A 15001-nucleotide genomic window follows, 5' to 3' on the forward strand; every position below is an offset into this window, starting at 1 on the left:
GTAACCTGAAAACAGAGGAAAACTATAAACAGCAAACTGATGAAAGCATTAAAACTGGAAAGAGGGAAAAGAAAAACATAGAGAAAAATGGACTCATTTGAAGGATACACTCATCAAGGCCACCAATGACTGCATAAGGTTAAGTAAGAAGCAAATAAAAAACCATGGATCACCCAGGCCATTTTAGATCTAATAGATGAAAGAAGAAAATACAAAACCTCCCTAGAGGAAGAAAGCAAAGACAAATATAAACATAAAAAATATGATAAATAGAAAGTGTAAAGAAGCAAAAGAACAATTCTTTACAGAGAAATGTAAAGAAATAGAAGATATTTAAAAAAAAAAAAGAATCATTAAAGCTTACAACATTATAAAAGGAATAAGCCAGCAAAACAAGACACGAAGTACAATCAGGGCCAGCGGAAGCCGGCGGCACTACAAAGGGGGCGCCTCCGGGGCAACATTCATAAGTTCATTTTTAACAAACAAAATGTTTATCATGAAAACAAAAAATTCTTAGAATGATCAATGTTAAAATAAATAAGGCCGGATACACTGAATAAAAATTTAAAAAAATGTATATTGACGTCTCTTTGATCAGCTGGCTGTTTACAATTTTGCAGTGAGAGCAGGCTAAATGCTTGCCTGCAGAATGTTGTGTCTACTGCAGTCTATCTAAAGTGAAATGGTGAACAGTTTTCATGTGCAGAAACGAACTTTCGTACAAAACATTTGTTGCTAGTTAACCAGTCATATGGTATGCAACTGTCGCACTACGCTACTGTCAGTAGGAACTGACAGTAGTGTAGTGCGGACTATTATTTCATCTCTGTGTCGTGTTGTGTAATAATTTCTTGTGGTATAAAATAGAAATGGAATCAAAAATTAAAAAAAAAAAGTTATCTGGCGCACAAAATCGTAAGCGTCATGCTGCAAAAGAAGCAGATATTAAGAAACAAACTGGGGCTCTCAATAAATTTGTTAAAATATTAAAATATTCTGATGCAGATTGTAACCAACTCGATACATCAGAAATCAGAGTTGAAGAACTGTGCACATCATCCAGTTTGCATGAAAGTACTATTGCAAACTATTGAATAAGATAACGAGATGCATGATTTAAGTGAAAAACAGTTAGGAGAAGATTTAGTTGAAGTTGACCACGAAACTAACACACTGTTAGTCTCTGTAAATTTAGAAGATCCAGGCGAATGGGGAAATATTGAAGAAAAATTATGAGTTGTTTTAATTGAAAGGCCTGTTCAAAAGAAAAATATAATATATCCCAGAAATACATATGGTCATAAATTTGGCGACACGTATTATAATAGAAAAATGATAAACGGTGAGCTCGTGCAAGAACATGGCTCATTTATTCCGAAATTTTAAATTCTGTTTTTTGCTTTTGTTGCAAACCTTTCGCACCTACCGAATCAAGTAGTCTTGTAGAAGGTTATAACAATCGGAGAAATGTAAGTATAACTTTGCATAGACATGAGACTAGTTTAACTCACATGAAAAATTTCTTAAAATGGAAGGAACTTGATAAAATTTAAAAAAACAAAACTACTATTGATTGCCGGACTCAAAGCATGTATGAAATGGAAAAGAAACATTGGACGAGTGTTTTAGAACGCTTGATTGAAATTATAAAATTCCTTGGTAGCCAAAATTTAGCTTTTCGCGGATCATCTGATAAATTATATGAAAGGAATAACAGCAATTTTTTAAAATTAGTCGAACTGTTTGCGAAGTTTGATCCTATTATGGAAAATCATGTTGAAAGAACCCTACAACAAAACAATAGAGTACACTATTTGAGTAAAGACAGTCAAAATGAAATATTGGTAACGCTGAGTAACACAATCAGGGATACAATTTTATTATCAATTCGAAAATCTAAATATTATTTAATTTTAGACTGCACACCTGATATAAGTAAAACAGAACAAATGACCATTATTATTTGCTTTCTATCCTGTGACAATGGAATTGTCGAGATCAGGGAAAACTCTAGGTTTTGCAGATATATCAGATTCCACAGGACGTGGTTTATGTGCAACAATAATGGAACATTCCCATTGAAGACATGCGAGGTCAAAGGTATGACAATGGGGCAAATATGAAAGGGAAAAAACATGGGCTCCAAAATTTGCTTTTAAACAAAAATCCTCGAGCTTTTTATGTGCCATGTGCTGCTCATACTCTAAATTTAATCATTAACGATGCAGCCAAAGTGAATGCAGATACAATTAGTTTCTTTGCAATTATTCAAGAAATATACAATTTCTTTTCATTCTCTTACAAACGTTGGGCAATCCTTTTAAAGTTCGTAAAAAAATTAACATTGAAAGAGCCATCAGAAATGCGATGGGAAAGTAAAATTAATGCAATCCGCTCTCTGCGATATCAGTTACGAGAAATTTACAATGCACTTTTTGAAATTTTAAATAATGAAAATTTTAATAAAGAAACTCAGCATATTTATTTGCTCTCTGATAACTTGGCATGATTTACTTAACAGAATAAACCCTGTGAGTAAAATGCTTCAAGACAAAAATATGAACATTACACTTGCTTTAGAATCTATTAAAAACTTAAAAATATTCTTACAAGAGTATTGATCAGATACAAATTTTAAAGAAGTTGTAAAACAGCAAAAGAACTGAGTGAAGAGGTGGACGAAGAAAAAGAATTTAAAACTGGTACAGAAGTCTGATGACGAAAGAAGACACGACAATTTGACTATGAGCATCATGACGAAGCATCACAATCGCCAGAAGATAAATTTAGAGTGAATGTGTTTTATACACTTCTAGATGTGGCAATGTGTTTGTTAATAGAACGTTTTGAACAACTAAAAACATATTATGATAATTTCAATTTCTTGTATAGGTTACTACAAATTAATAATGAAGATTTACGAAAAAACTGTGACGATTTAGAGATTCTCTTGAAGGATGGCGACAATAAAGACGTAAATGTAATAGAACTATATGACGAGTTATGTGCTTTCTGGGACATTTCTCGGAAGGATAATTTAAATATTCAAAACCCTTTTGATATTCTTAATTTTATTGTGTCCAATAATTTATCTTTCCCTAACTTTTCAATTGCTTTAAGAATACTATTAACCTTACCTGTTAGTGTAGCGAGCAGTGAATGTTCCTTTTCCAAGTTGAAATTGATTAAAACCAACTTAAGAACAAGTATGTCACAAAAAAGCTTGTTAGTTTGGCGTTAATAGCTATTGAAAATGATATATGTGTGGAATTAGACGTTAAGACCATTATTTCTATTTTATGAATATGAAATCAAATACCCTAAAATTTTAATTAAAAAAATTCCAAGTATATTTATGTAATTTAATTTATTTTCTGTTATTCTGTAAAGATGTTATTTTTTGAATACTTATATTAAATGTTCTAATTATTTCTGAATTCATTTCTTATTTTCTCATCTATCTTGAGTTTCTTTTATTTTCCTAAAAGATAGTTCCACTTATAAAAAAATTGTTAAAAATTTTTACAAGTTACTAAGAATTTAGTAACTTGTAAAATGCAAGAATTTTTTAAACTTTAGTTCAAATAAATTTTAACTTTAATTAAAATTCATTTTGTTAGCGATTCAGGTTGGTGAGAAGGCTATAATCCCTGTATCATTATATTCAACGATTAAAGTGAAGTGGCTTTATCAAAATTTGCTTTAACTTTTGAGAATTTTTTGAATATTTGGGTTTTTAATGATTATCCTGTCAAGTCAACACCCCAGGTTCGTTACATTTAGAGAACCAACGTGTGGCTGTTCTGTCAAAATTTATTTAAGAAATTTGAAATAATTTATTTTTATTATCGTAAAAGAACCACATGCGCCCGGATTGTTTCAGGGGCGCTTAGATAGACATTGCATGTGGGCGACAAAGACCCTAGCGCCAGCTCTGAGTACAATTATCAAAAATAAACAGGGGAACATACAGATAAGGAAGAAATTTCGGAAAGATGGAAGGAGTAATTAGAAGATCTATATAATGGAAAAGATCTAGATGCCAAGGTTATAGAAGATGAAACAAGACTTGATATGGAAGAAATTGGTCCAACTATATTAAAAGATGAATTTGAATGGGCACTGAATGAATTGTCAGCCAACAGGGCACCAGGCACTGATAACATCCCCTCAGAATTAATAAAATACTCAGGAAACATAACTAAGTGATACCTTTTCAAGATCATAAAGGATATTTATGAAACAGGGATCATCCCCAAAGATTTTACACAATGCTCTATCATACCCATTCCTAAAGTAAATAATGCAAACAAGTGTGAAAATCATCGAACAATAAGCTTAATATCACATGCTTCAAAAATACTACTCAAAATTATACAAAAAAGACTAACAAAGAAGGTTGAAGAATATGTTGGCAATGACCAGTTTGGATTCAGGAAACAGCAGGGGACAAGAGAAGCAATCCTAGCTCTAAGAACAGTTATTGAAAGAAGATTGGAGAAGAATCAAAATACTCTGATAGTCTTTCTTGACTTGGAGAAAGCCTTTGATAGTATTGACTGGAATCAAATGTTTCACCTCCTAAAAACAATAAAGGTAGATTGGAGAGATAGAAGGCTCATATTTAATCTTTACAAGCATCAAGAAGTCCTAATAGAAGCAGCCAGCAATACAACAAAAACCACAATAGCAAAAATACATAGAGGTGTAAGACAGGGGGTGCTCTCTTTCACCCATATTGTTTAATTTATACATTGAAGATACAATAAATAAACTGAAAGAACTAATAGAAACCGGAACTAAGATAAATGGAATTGATATTAACTGGCTACGGTTTGCGAATGACATAGTAGTTTTAGCTGATAACGAAAACAAACTGAAAGCCACCCTAACAAAGATGGAAGACATCTTCACACAGTACAGCCTAAAAATTAATTATAAGAAAACAAAATTATTAATTACAAGTAAAACAAATCCAATGAAAATAAACCTGAAAATAAATAATAACCTATTACAACAGGTATCCTCTTTTAAATATCTTGGAAGTCTTATCACAGAAGATGGAAGAAACCAATCAGATATTAAAGCACGAATAATCCTAGCCAAAAAAGCATTCTATAACAGAAGAAACATTTTTACCAGTAAAGGACTTAGCACCCAGCTTAAAAAAAGGCTAGTGAAAACATACATATGGAGCATTGCATTATATAGTTGTGAGGCCTGGACTCTAACAAAACAAGACATGAAAAAGTTGGAGGCATTTGAAATTTGGTGCTGGAGAAAGATGATAAAAATTAGTTGGACAGAAAAGTAATGAAGAAGTTCTGAATATAGTGAATGAAACACATCAATAAGAGAAGAAAAAGCCTAATTGGACACCATTTGAGGCATGGGGGACTGTAGAAGGAAAGAGGCCATGAGGCAGACCAAGAATTTCATATATAAATAACATAATGATGCTAATTGGCACTAAGAGTTATGAAGAGATAAAAAGGAAGTCACAAGACAGGATGTTGTGATGTGCTGCTATATTTACCTTCGGATTGATGCACCAAAGAAGAAGAGATGGATTAAGTCCACTGGTTGGAGTGCATGGAATCATGACCACCATGTCCTATGGATGTTCCAAACAACTATGCACATCCTACATCGTGGTAACTTTATTGTACCAGACTTACACCTTCCAACACTGTTGTACTACATATAACAAAGCAATGAACGAGGGCTCTGTAAGTGGCCAACAGTGCCTCCAACTCTAACAGAACATTTGTGAGACAAACTGAAATGTAGAATTAGGGTACCCAAGACAGCTCTGTTCATAAATGGAACTTACTATGATTTACTGAAGGGTGGAGTACACTATTAAAAGGTAGCTGCAAATTTTCCAGGATGAAATGAAGCAATTATTAGCCAAAAGTGGACAAAAATATTATTAATTCCTGGCAATAAAGACATGTTTTGTTTACATTTAGATGTGTCCCATGACTTTTAGTGGAAAAGTGTGTATTAAGGACAAAATTTTTACTTAATTGTACAATGTGTTATAAAATGTTGTTTAAGAGAATACCTAGAATACTGCAGCTAAACTTCAACCTAACAGAACATCTACATGAATGAATTACTTTCAATCTACAAAAAGTATTGTTGATTAGACACATGTATTCACAAGAATAAATAATATATTTTTTTATTACTGCAAAAACTCGTCTATAAAAAAAGTATATATTTTACTTTGGAAATAAATCAAGCAGATCTTAGGAAAAACTTTCTTTGAATTTATATAAGTGCAGTTCTAAGTGTTCTTTACATATAAATGCAATTTGATAACAAATACTGATTATAATAAAGAACTTTTATTGTTAAAAGATCAGAAGATAAATGATAAAATATACAAAAAAAAGCTAACAAGCTTCACTAGCCACTGTCTAGCATTTTCAAGGCTGAACTGGTGTGAAAACAAATGCATTAAGTTACATGTAAAACATTTGATTTCTATTTCATTTGATCATTCGTGTTTGATGGCGTGCATGCGTTCGAATGCTTCAGTCAGAATCTGGTACGTGACCACGTGTTGTGTAGTTTTTTGCATATTGTAGTTCTGTTGACCTGAGAGAGAGAGATGATGAGATTTTTCCATATGTCTTTAAGAATAATACCTTGATTTCTATTTAAATTATTGCCTGTGCGTAGTACCACAGCTGCTTCTTTGAAAGTTCTGTGTCTGTAGTCATTCTCGATGTAAGGCATAGAACTGTTTTTCCAATCTATAACGTGATTTGATGTTGGGAAATATTTTTGCTTCAGGCTTGTTCTAGAACATTTATCATTATAAATTCAACATTCACTCCAATAAGATGGATGAAAAGAGACTGGAAAGTATGAAAGAGAATTCCTTTTTTTGTCAAACAAACAAAAAAAATGAATATTTTGCTTATTATTCATTATTCTTATTATTCTATATGGAAGATATAGAACAGCAATTTATTTATTTATTTTTTTTTGAATTTTAAATATATCCCACAGATGTGAGAAGTCCCAAGACCTATGACATGACAGTGCCATGTGTGGACAAGTGGTTAAAAAAAGAAAAGAATTTGCTGATGTGTTTCTTGAAGACTTGAATGTTGTAATCATTAGGAAAAACAGCATGGGAGAGACCGAATTTGGAGCTGGACTGTATATGGATCTGAACTAGTATAGTAGGGGGTACTATGTTAGAGAAGTGCCCAAGGAAATATCAACAGAAAAGACAATGCTGCAACAAAGCATCTATGGGATAGTAACTGGAGAGTCAGTGAGCAGGCAAGGTCATCAATTAAGTGGATTGCTCTCTTCTGAATATTCTGAGAATGCCTTAGGAACAACACCATCCCAAATGTGAGAACAATATTCTAAGGTTGGGTGAATTTGAGCTTTATAGTGTCAGGAGTAGAAGAGAAGCTCTGTTTAGAACAAAAAAGGATACTAAGCTTTTTTTTTGGAGCAGAAGAGGCTAGAGACCTGATCTGCTTGTGTTAGGATAAACTATATGTGAAAGTCAACCCAAGAGAAAACTGACCCTAATTGGTGAGCATGATATGTCAAAAGTGAGGGAGAATGAAGCATGGTGCATCATAAGTATGAAGACTGTACAGATGAGGGTAGAAGCATGTTATCATAGTGGAGGAAGTAGTGGTAACATTATGTAAAATATTAATGAGAGATATCGACTTCAAGAATGAAAGAGCTAACAATAATACAAATTGAAACAACTTTGTGATGGTTATCTGAAGCAAACATAAACGTTAACTTTTTTTTTTCTTTTTTGTTCACATAAATCCCACTAGAGAAGTTGCAAAAACCTCAACACTGGTGTCGTGTGTGTACCTACCAGTGGAGATATGATCTTGAATTTCATAATAATATCAGAAGACATAGTATGGATCATATCAATTACTCTGCGATGATAAAACTTGCAAAGGCAAGTTATTACTAAGGTCGAGGAGAAATGATCAACCTAGCTGGTGAGTAGAAGAGAAAGAGCTTAAAAAAAGCTAACTTTGAGGGAATGATAAGAGAATTAAAAAGTATTAACTGAGAAACATCATCAGTCATCACTTGGTTAAGGACATAAACAAAGTGTCTCTTGTTTAACTTGCCCACCATACAGCAGGAAATAAGACAGTCTCATTCTTCTGTTTGCATATTGGGTGGGTGCACCACAAACTGTGGCAAGCACTTACAACTGAAAGCATATATATCTAGAGGAGAAAATAATTTTTTTTTCAGGATATTTAAGTGAGCAATAATTAAGAAATTCTATAAGTGCTCACTTAAATATCTTGAAAATCAATAAATTATTTTCTCCTCTAGATATATATGCTTTCAGTTGTAAGTGCTTGTCACAGAATTTTTTTTTTTTTTAATCACTTAGATATTTACACTGTCAGATAGCTGGAAGGAAACAATAATGTTGCAATAAACAATAAGGATGCAATAATGTTGCAATAATGTTGCATCTCAAACATAAACAAAATAAAGCAGATGTTTGATACTAGCAGTAAATAAAATACAGTTTCATAACAACCTATTTAAAAATAACTGATAAGAAAAAATTATTCTGAGAATTTTTGACAACCTCAAATCATATCTTTGATTCTTTTACCCTCAAGAAAGAAATCACTTCTTTTCAAATAAATCAGTATTAGTAAGGAACCTTTTCAAAGAAAAGTTACTTTAGCTTTTTTTGAAAATCCTCTGAGGTAAAATAAAAAAATATAAAAAATCCAGGGAGACCAAGGGCTCATCAATGGAGGACCATTATTATAGCCATCATCATCATCAAATTCCTGACATGTACCCTCTAGGAGTGTACAGGATATGATAGTACTACATGAAAAACTTATATCATTACTAACTTCTTATCTACAATTGTCCTCCAAATCAATCTGTTATCTGTCAAGACTCCAACATTATTATTATTATTTGACACCTCCAGGGAGTCCAAAGACTCATTGAGGGAGGGCATCTGCTCAACAACTCTGTCTCCACCACTCAATCCACCAACTGACTCCAACTACAATGCCATCTACCACCAACCACTACCATTTCCACAGACAATCACAAACATCCATGCCCATGGCACAATTCGTACCCACAGTCTTTTGGCTGGAGAGCAGATATGCTAATCACTCGGCCAGCCAGACTGGCAAGATCTTATATTTCTTATCAGATCTTATATTTCTGTCTTCTAAAGCACATTTTACTGTATCAATCCACATATATCACAGTCTTCCTGTGGGTCTTTTTCCTGCCAACCTGTTTAAGTGACCATACCACCTGGGATTAGCTTTGTTAACACATTCCTGGATGCCAACAATGTTGAGTTGAGTTCTTAGTTGATATCCTTGTTTTTAATATGATATTGCTATCTGTTCACACTCCCAATCTTTCTCAGGGCTCTCATGTCTGTGGTCTCTAGTCTTTAGTTCAAGTGTTTTATTTCTAACCCAGTTTTCAGATCGATAAGTTAAAATTGGTTTGAATACTGTCTTGTATACAATTTAATGTTTTGACTATCCGCATAAAGCAAAAAGATGAGATTAACATCTCGATTTTAATATCAGATTTAATACCACTTTCCTTCATAATGTGAGCCAGATAGACAACGAATAACAGAGGGCATAATGTATATCCTTGTCTGACACCAGATTTTACTTTAAACCATCTTCCTGTACGTCCTTCAATTCTAACTGCTGACTTACAACTCAAATAAAGACTAAGTATTTATTGATATAATGCCCCACAAATACCATACAACTGTAGCGTTTTTAATAGCTTTACTCTTGGCACCTTGTCATATGCCTTTTCCCAGATCTACAAAACTTAAATACAGATAATACAGATCTTTGTTATATTTCCATGATTTCTCAACTGTTTGTCATAAAGTGAAAATCTGATCCTGACAGACTCTATTTGGCCTGAATCCAGCTTGTTCTCCAAGTTTCCCATGATCCTTCTCAACCATTTCTCAAGTATACTTGCATAAATCTTACCAGGAACGCTCAGTAGGGACCTCTGTAATTCTCACATTCAGTTTTATTTCCCTTTTTATATATGGGTGCTATGAGATATGTACTCCAATCATCTGTAATTTGTCCCTCTGCCCAGACCTTCTGAACTATACAGTGCAGCCACTGTAAGACTTTTATACCTCCATACTTGAACATTTCTGGTCAAATATCAACATTAAGCTGCCTCTCCACATTTCAAGCGTTTGATAGCTTTTTCTACTTCAAGTATGGATATGTATTCCTGACTGCATGCCTGTTGAGTTTTTTGCCTGTACTGTTACTGATTGTTTCATTTAGCAATTTTTCAAAGTAATTACTCCATACATCAACGATATCTTTTTGTTCAGTTTTCCTGTCACCTTTATCATCTCTAATTCCTTTTACAGCACTCTTTCCTCCATTTCTGAGCTTTTTCAACAACCCCCAGAATATCTTGTCACCTTTTCGATATTAAATTTCTATGTTCTTACATCTTCCCATGACTTTTGTTTAGCTAGTTTACACGGTGTTTAGCTTTCTTACATTTGTCTCTGTATTCTCTAAGAGTACAAGCTGACTTATTTGCTAGGAACTCTTGATATGCTTTCTTCTTTTCCTTCACTGTCTCTTTAACTTCCTGTGTCCACCAATGGAGTTCTGATTTTTTCTATCCTTCAGACAACCTCACCTTTCTGGCTGAATTAATGTTTTCTTCAGGATTTGCCACTGAATCTCCAAGGTTTGGTTCCTGTTCTCAAACTCTTTCATTTGTTCTTGAATAATGTTTGTGTATTTTAGTCTACAGTTCACATCTCACAGCTGCTGAACTTTCATTCATATTAAAGCCTTCTAAGATGTTCTTCTTTTCAATATGAAATTCAATTTTATTCTCCTCAAGACTAAATGGTGATCACTTCCAATTTCAAATCCTCTCATATTAAACATTTATCATATTTTTTTCTTTGAACATATCCACAAAAAATGCACTTCTAACAACAGTCCATTCCACATGGTCATCAACTTGCAATGAAAAGAATCTAGACCTTATGTTTTCTTAGCCAGTTTTCAGGGATAACCATCTGAGTTTTGATGTGCAAGACATAAGCTGCAAAATTTGACTTACATCTATAATGTCAGTATCCCTTACTAACTAGTATGTTTTTACATCTTGTCATCTGTCTATTCTTTAAATTCCACATTCCCTCAATCTGTACAATTTCATAGTTATCATCCTGATTATCAATCAACCTCTTGATCTTTTCAATGTTTCCCTGTCTTCTCAGACCCATATTGTGGAAAGTAGTCCAGATGTGGTCTTAATGCATAATGTTACATTTAGAAACATTTATATTAAACTGACACTTGTTAACATTTACCCATAGAATTAGCCTGTTCTTCAATCTACAGGGATTCAGTATTAGTTATGTCCCTTATTACTTACTCCAGTGTTTTTTTGAAATGATACCCAATGGTATGGCATGCTGGCACACTGTTTATTAGAGAGTGACCTGTGACATACAGGTGTAGTCACAGAAATTTGTAATATTCACTAATTTTTTACTAATCAAATAAATATAGTTATTTAATAAAATTTGCATTTTTACTACAACAATTGATAAGATATTTGCTATAACTATTTTCAGAATTTTAAATTACTTTAATGTTTATATTATTAACACATTCACGACAGGCTGAGCCACGTACAAGTTGTGCCTCAAGCGCTACAATAAAAATTGACTTTGTTTTCCTTGCATCTATAAAGTACAGTGCTTGTAGGGGAAGATGCATTTCACCATACAGGATTATTTTCATTCTAGTACTAAACTACCAATATATACCAGATAAGCAAACAGAAAAAGCAATGGACAAATTGCTATGTCATGCATGGGAAAGCCAAGTACAACACAAGTTGATTTGTCTCTTCCCCTCGCAAACATATTACATAAATCATTTGACTAGGTTATTGCATGAACACCACATCTGACTTTTGCAGATGTTGTGTTCATCTAAGAAGTAATACAAAAAAAAGTCTTGAACTGTAAAGTAAAAAATGAAATGAAATGAAAGAATTACTAGTTTCTTTACCCCCTTCCACAGTTAAGAAATTAAAAACAAGTGAGAAAATGAGTGAAGAGTTAACTACAGAAGTCGTATAAAAGCCTGTTGTTGTTGTTGTTCATAATGGTATCAGCATCCAACAACAAGGAATGATTGACCATGTTGCTGGACTGTTGATTAAGAAACTGACTGCTGTGCAAAGTATATGTGTAATTACATATAGGTAAACAATTTTTTTTAGTTTTCTTTTCAAATCCTTTAAATCTTCAATTTTTCTTGGTAGCAAAGAATGAGTAACCAGCATCTGTTTTTTTTTTATTTTATTTTTTTTTATTTATTTTATTTTTATTTTTTTTTACAAAAGAGGCACTGACTCACTCCAACTTAGAATCATCAGCAAACAACTAGATTTTTCTCTAATCCATTCCCAATATCATTAATATACAAGTTAAATAACAATGGTCCGAGAATGGAATCCCCTGTGGTACACCACTGGTTACTTTCATCCTTCACTTTTGTGGTTAGTAAATTTACATTGTATTTCTGGAGTCCTGGATGAGAGTACAGTAGACAATTGGCACTATCTCACGTTCTTAATCTAAACTGGTATCATTACATGAAGCAGCATGGAACTTTTCTGATTTCTGGGGTTAAAAATCCAAGTTTTCAGGAGAAAAAAAAACTATTTGGCTGAGCCAGAGATACATCATTATTTTTTCATACTTGATTTTACATTCAGCCAAATACAAGTACTTGAAATTATGCTAAAATTCTCTTACCTTTTTAAAAAGACTTAGAGGTAATCGCCTTCCAACCATCAGAAGATTAAAAATAACAACATAAGGATCAATCAGATAAAAATTCTAGAAAAAAAAAAAAAATACAATTCATTAATAAAACTCATTACAAAAATGAAATCTATTACATTTTTATAGTAAAATAAAATAAATAATATTTTATTTTATTTTATAATGTCTAATATATCCTTCTATAGAGATATAGAACAAAAAATTGTAATTAATATAATAATATGGCAAAATGTGATTCTTTTATTAGCAAGTAGTATACTCAGATACAGGCAGTTAACTATTGTATTGGGTGAAAAGATGACATTCTGAACATATCAGTAACCATGATATACAGTATATTTGGTTTCCATGTTCAGGAGTATGTGTATATATATATAATGACAAAAATGAAGCATATGATGACCAGTAAATTGGCAGCAATTCAACTTCTGCAGATAGCCTCAGCATAAAAGATGATATGTAGCATTTATTTTTAATAAGCTTATATTCTTTAGAGACAGCAGTATAATCCATAAATCATATATAATAAGTTTCCAATATTAGTTAGGTGGTCTTTTATAACACGTGAACTGACTTTTGAAACCTAATCCTGACAAAGGCGGTCAAATGCCCAAAGCCTATTCTATCAGCTGAATGCATGCATTCATGAACTGATTTCTGTGAAAGGAAAAAACGTCTTGACAGATGCAAGGAGAAATTCCATCACACCTAAAACATTAGTTAACTTACTTAAGCCAAAAATGCCTAGAAAATAATTCTTCTACAGACAGACCCAGTCTTCCTCATAGGCAAGTAAGTTTTGAAAATTCCATGGAGAATTTTTGAATTTCTGTTCTAAAGTAACATCCAACTTATGCTTTTCATTAATAATGTTAACTACTAAGGTGTGTGTGGGGGAGTGATAACTATCATTTTTATTTCTTTTTTTAAATAAATATATAAATTATTTTAAACAAACAGCAACTTCAAGTTACAAAACCTCATGACAGCTATGGCACATTTATAGTTAATATAATTACTGATATTGGATAAAGAATGTATTCTGACTGAAATGCTTCATATAGAATAACAAACTTTAATAACAAGCATGATATTCTTAAGAATCTTTGAATGTAAACTGCCGCAGGACTTCCCACTTTTGCTAATCTTCTTCCTCCTATACATAAATAACCTCTCAGAAATCTTAAATCATTAGTTTTGTTGATGACAATATACTCAATTCCTTCTCCACATTGTATAAATCTTGAAGTTCCCAAACTTCTAAACTTAACGTTTTTCATACGTCTTCAACACTGATTTCCTTGTCATTCTTCAGTGAGATAAGGATAACCTTGTCAACTTCAATATTACCAAAACATGTTTTTTTTTTCTTGTAAGAAAGATTGCACATCATCTCTCTTTGCATGATACACCTACATTTCAAGATAAAATAAATGTAAAATCCCTAATTCTCTAGACATAATTAGATGTCTTTTCTTGAGCTGACATACACATTCATAGCCTTGTTAGCCTGGGGAAAAAAAAAACTTTCTGTTTTTGCATGTACAACTGCTAACTCTCTATATATCACAAACCACCCAAACTTGGAATACTGTATTCATATTTGGGGTAATATGCCAAAATCTACCTAAAAGTTCTTGATGTCCAGATAAAGGTAATCTAGTTAATCCAACCACCTTTTTGAAGAAATTATTTTCTGTTCTATACCTTTTACAGATATATTTTCATGGCCACTATTCTGCCAAACTGACTTCTGTTATTCCATACCTTTTATAGTGGTATATGAAAATATATGTAATAATGGAAACCAGTTTGTAAAATAGTGGCCATGAAATGTCACTTTTACAAACTGGCTTCCATTATTTCTTGGACTTCTAAGTCTACAGAAATGTGAGCAGCTGCTGGTTAATATTCATTCAGTCTACCTTCAAATTCACCACATCAAATTCTTATCCTCTTTCATTCTATTTACCTCTACCCTTTCTTGTATAATGTTCCCCAAGGACTACAAATTCCATCTGTTTAAGAAAAACATCAATAGACTTCTTGCTCTTCTCAGCCTCTCACCCACACATTGTATCAATTGGAAGTTTTTCCACT

At 32.6% G+C, this 15001-nt stretch overlaps 1 protein-coding gene across 1 annotated transcript in view; it reads right to left on the bottom strand.

Annotated features, from left to right (window-relative positions):
* The window catches only part of LOC150096056 (transmembrane protein 39A), a 62586-nt gene that overhangs the window by 40817 nt on the left and 6768 nt on the right, over nt 1–15001 (bottom strand). Inside the window, exon 3 of the mRNA XM_090409167.1 lies at nt 12872–12955. Within this exon, the coding sequence (XP_090265293.1) occupies nt 12872–12955 (84 nt within the window). The remainder of the gene's footprint in view (nt 1–12871; nt 12956–15001) is intronic.

Source organism: Typopeltis vanoorti, chromosome 19 (assembly GCF_054136105.1).
Source record: "Typopeltis vanoorti isolate ZY-2024b chromosome 19, IOZ_Tvanoo_1.0, whole genome shotgun sequence".
Taxonomy (NCBI): Eukaryota; Metazoa; Arthropoda; class Arachnida; order Uropygi; family Thelyphonidae; genus Typopeltis; species Typopeltis vanoorti.